Source organism: Vigna umbellata, chromosome 1, assembly GCF_029865625.1.
Source record: "Vigna umbellata cultivar VRB3 chromosome 1, Vumbellata_1.0, whole genome shotgun sequence".
NCBI lineage: Eukaryota > Viridiplantae > Streptophyta > Magnoliopsida > Fabales > Fabaceae > Vigna > Vigna umbellata.
The window spans coordinates 71757892-71762800 of record NC_142165.1 but is presented as its reverse complement, the minus strand read 5'-3'; the positions used below and the strand labels follow the sequence as shown (position 1 = coordinate 71762800).

The 4909-nt window shown below is 35.6% G+C and overlaps 1 protein-coding gene across 2 annotated transcripts; it reads left to right on the top strand.

Moving 5' to 3' along the window:
• The first annotated feature begins 415 nt into the window (after positions 1–415).
• LOC124832380 (uncharacterized) lies at positions 416–4385 on the top strand. Of its 2 annotated transcripts, none has more exons than XM_088104170.1 (7): positions 416–793; positions 889–969; positions 1079–1255; positions 1733–1903; positions 2087–2299; positions 2383–2471; positions 3343–4385. In XM_088104170.1, the coding sequence occupies exons 1-7, from the start codon at positions 694–696 to the stop codon at positions 4036–4038; spliced, it is 1527 nt and encodes a 508-aa protein (XP_087960296.1). In that variant the 5' UTR covers positions 416–693; the 3' UTR covers positions 4039–4385. The 2 variants fall into 2 exon arrangements, with proteins under 2 accessions (XP_087960296.1, XP_047162532.1); XM_047306576.2 differs by having other exon boundaries at positions 418–793; positions 3337–4385.
• Positions 4386–4909: the final 524 nt, after the last annotated feature.

Genomic DNA, 4909 nt, shown 5'->3' with positions numbered 1-4909 from the left:
CCATTGTTAAAAATAGACTAAAAACGTAAAGTTTGCTCTGTAAATATTAAATGACTCATTTAACCATACAAAGAATTAGAGATACTAGATAATAAATAACTCAAATCAATTTGAATCTAAATCAAAATCCAAAACTAAAAACAATAAGACGAAAGGTTGTCCAATCCAAAATAATTTAAAATTTTCTATTAAATGGGTAGAGATTGATAGATAAAAATGTATCCAATCGGTACTACCTATATCAAAATATTTGTTTTTAATGAAGTTAAATAGACACATTGTCTGTCATAAAAATATAAAGTAGTAAGCTTTTCAACAAACAGTTTAAATTTAAGACATGCTTTAAAAAAACCTGTTGGGAAGAAACAGTGCATTTTTAACACATCAAAATCAATGACCCTCTCTCTCCAACAGTGTCCCACTAATGCCTCCCCTTTGCTCTTATTTTATGCTCTGTACCTTTCATCTTCTCTCTCTTCTACCTTTTCTCCTTCACTCTTTTCCCTCACTCAAAAACACACTCCCTTTCCTTTCCTCTCCTTTCTGCTAACACCAACATTACCCTCAAAACAAAAATAACATTACCATTTGCATTTCTCTCTTTCTCAATTAGGGTTCTTCCTCCCACTTTCTTCACCACCATTGTCCGAACCTCTTGCATTCTCCGAACCCCTCAGCTTCGGATCAACTCAAATGGGTAAGTACCTTCTGTTACTGGCTCTCACTTTCCTCAACCTCGTACTATTCTCCACCCTTCATGTCTCGGCTGCACCCTCAACTACTTCTCCTGCAAGTAAGTATCATTCACCTGTGCTCATTCTTTTGCTTCCATTTCATCCAAGTTTTCTTATTTAGCTCATCATTAACTTTGTGTTTTCTTGGTTTCAGAAATTGTTAGTGGGTTTCTCTCCAATGCCGTGCCTGCCGTCACTAAATGGGCGTGGTCTCTCAAGGCCACCACCAAAACGGGTATGGATCTGGCTCTGGTTTGGTTTTTAGTTCTGGGTTTGTGTTTTCTGCAGGTTTGGTCTTCTGGGTTGTGGTGGGTTGTGAGGTATGAATGTGGGTTTTTCTGCAGCGGTTTCGAGCAGGTCGATGATGAAGTTCGAGGGTGGATTCAGTGTGGAGACTGTGTTCGATGGGAGCAAGCTTGGGATCGAGCCTTATGCTGTGGAGGTGTTGCCCAATGGGGAGCTTCTGATTCTTGATTCGGCTAATAGTAACATTTATAGGATTTCCTCCTCACTTTCTTTGTGTAAGTGTCACAAAGTGGGTTTAATGATGGTCTCTTTTTCTAAGTGATTTCTGAAATTCACTTTATTATTCATTTGTGATATGATGGGAAATGAAAAGTGATAGGTCTGTTTCTGTTATGGAGGAGGGGAATTTTTACTTTAAACTGTCTTTTGCTGGATTTGGAATGATTAGCTAGTTTAGGCATATCTAGCTTCTTTTCATTTTGAATTCAATACCTTCTTTGTTTTACTTAATGTGATTCTTACTGTCTAATGGTTAGATTATATTATAAGACGTGTTCTCATGTCACTTCAGTTTATGATTATGAGCTGAATGAAGATGTATTACATGATTGTAATGCATTTTCAACACTGTTTATATGGGGCTTGTTTTTTTAATGTAGTCGCACTGTTGTAATTGAAGACTTTTCATGTATGTATAAGTATAATTGTATTTTTGTTCACTTGATGGAGTTGATGTCCATTGCTATATGCAGACAGCAGACCCAAGCTGGTGGCAGGGTCGGCTGAAGGGTATTCTGGACATGTTGATGGGAAGCTCAGGGAGGCTAGGATGAACCATCCTAAGGGGATAACTGTTGACGACCGAGGAAATATCTATGTTGCAGATACTACAAATATGGCAATTAGGAAAATTAGTGATTCAGGTAAAGTAATTGTAGGTGATCATTTTTGTTTGTTTGTCAGTGTATGCTTGTGCATAGATAGTATTTAGAGAACTTAGAAGTCCTGTGTGAGGACTGTTATCGTTGGTCCAGAATCTTTGGATTTAAAAATGTGCAACATTAGAGTCAAACAAGGGAACCTCTCAGTGAATATTTCTGTTTCAGGGGTCACGACAATTGCAGGAGGAAAATGGAGCCGAGGAGGGGGCCATGTTGATGGACCAAGTGAAGAAGCTAAATTTTCGGATGACTTTGATGTGGTTTATGTTGGAAGTAGTTGTTCACTACTCGTCATAGACAGAGGAAACCGAGCCATCAGGGAGATCCAACTCCACTTTGATGATTGTGCTTATCAATATGGCAGTGGATTCCCACTTGGTAAGCTAACCCATACATGATTTCTGTTGAAATTCTGTCAAGTGCTATTCAAATTTAGACTGATTGTCTTCAATGTTCTTCAGGGATTGCAATGCTTGTTGGGGCTGGCTTCTTTGGTTACATGCTGGCATTACTGCAGCGAAGGCTTGGTACAATTGTAGCATCCCAGGACGTTAGTGCTTAGTCTTGTCTTATTCCTTCTCATGCTTTATCCTGAATGATACTGATGTAGACTTGTTAGTCATAACTAAAATGATCAGTCACTTATGTCATATTTGGTAAAGAGAAAAAAAAATGAGAGGAAGTGGAAGAGAAAATAAAGGAAAATAAATCGGTCAGAAATAGAGTTATAGTAGAGATTGTTTGGTTAAAGAGAAATGAAAAGGAAATAGAGCGGAAAATAATATTTTTAGGCTATTTGGTTTAAAATAAAAATAAATAAATGCATATTATTTTATTATTCTTAATTAATATTAGCATTATTTATTTCATTAATAATATTTTTTATTTTTATGACTGATTTTTTTATTTTTTTATCATCATTAATATACTTGATTTATTTATTATAACAAGAGTAAAGGTTTGAAAAAAAGAAAAGTAAAACTCAAGCCTCCATTAATTCATTATGGGAGTATTTTGTAGACTTGGTTACACTCACAACATAATTTATTGTTTTATATTTTAAAATGTCATTTTTGTGCTTTTCTTCAATATTTTTCAGGGAATAAATTTGTGGGTCTCAAACTATTTTTTTTTTAATTCTTCAAATGTCTTTCGTATTAAAATATCCATTTTCCCTCTCTTCTTTCCTCTTCCACATCATTCTCTCTTACCAAACTCGAAGTTATAGAACTTCATGAATGAATCTTAAACTTTGCAGTAAAAAGCATCATGTTGCTTCTACGGAGTTGCATAGTAGAAGACCTATCTATAGTTTGAAGTTATTAATTTTCATTTCAACCTTGCATTAATTGCATAATGATATAGCATCATGATACTACAGATGCATGCTCTGATCCATCTCATGTTTCTTGTAGGCTCAGGTTCCGGTAATGGTAACATCTTCAGTTCCTTCAAATCCATATGAAAAGCCATTGAAATCTGTCAGGCCTCCTTTGATTCCATCATCAGAATATGAACCTGACAAGCAGGAAGAGGGCTTCTTTGGATCCCTAGGGAAGCTTCTTGCGAATGCTGGTGCATCAATGGTGGAGATAATGGGAGGATTATTTCCTTCTTTCAGAAGAAAATCGCTAAGCCACCAATTCCAAAGACAACCACTTCTCCCGCAACCTCAGAAGCAAGCAAATGCTTGGCCTGTGCAGGAAAGTTTCGTGATCCCTGATGAAGATGAACCTCCTTCCATCGACACAAGAGCTCCTACCCCTAGAAAAACCTATCCTTTCATGTCCAAGGATGCAGAGAAAATGCAACAACTTAGGCAAAGTCGTGCATTCTATAGTGGATGGGATGGAGATATCAATCAGCAGCAACAACAGTCACAACAGCAGCAACAGAAACACCATCATCGCCATCAGTACCGATCGGCAACCCCTCACACTTACTACGAACAGAGCCATGAGACAACCAATGAGATAGTGTTTGGGGCAGTGCAGGAACAGGATAGGAGGCAGGAGTCCGTGGTTATCAAGCCTGTGAATTATGGGGAGCCACTGTATGACACTCACAATGTTAGGTCGAGAATGAGTTTCCTGGGCTATGGCGGCCACAGGTATTGAGTACATACAATCATTAGGAAGTTTAGATTTTAGATGTGAGCTAAATGGAGAGGGAAGAATTTAATCAGGTATAGGTAGTCTTATAATGATTTTTCTTTCTGTGGGGTCTTAGTAAGAAGTTGGTGATCATAATGTGAATTGTTTATTCAGTTTTGCCAAATGTTGGTTGCTATGGTGTTCTAGTGTAACCAGCAACTCTGGCAATCATGAGGAGGGGATGGGATCAAGAAATTTTGCATGCTATTTCTTCTAATGATCCTCCTCATGTTTAAATGTGCAATAGTTCTCTGAAATTGTTTTCCATTGAACATGTGCTTAACATTTCCTATCACGACGAGTTGACAATATTAACCAGAAAAACGAAATTTGTATTTATTTGAAATTCAGTGAGACAAGATCATAATATTCCTTGAATAGAGTTACTAAATTGCTTTTAAGGAAAGCTTTCGGAAGTATTATTAACCTATTTTAGCAAGTTAAAACTTATTATTAACCTATTTTAATAATATATTTTATGGTATTTCAACCCTGTTTTTTAGTTAAGTTTTTCATATTTTTGTTTTTGGGCTTGAGGTTTGTAGTTATTTATAGTCTATGCGATTATAGTCTAGTTAAAATATAAATATAATTAATTTAAATTTAATATAATTTTACAAAATCAGTTGTAAAATAAGATTTACATTATTTATATATTTTAAATTGGTTTTATTTTTAATAGGACTATCAACAAATCAAACATAATTAATTAATTTATTTCTACACTTTCACTCATTCATTTTTGGGAAATTTATTTAAGTAAAATTATAATATTATTTTATATTAGCAGTGAATTCGTTTTGTGGAACTTATATTTGAATGCGAAGTCTGAAAG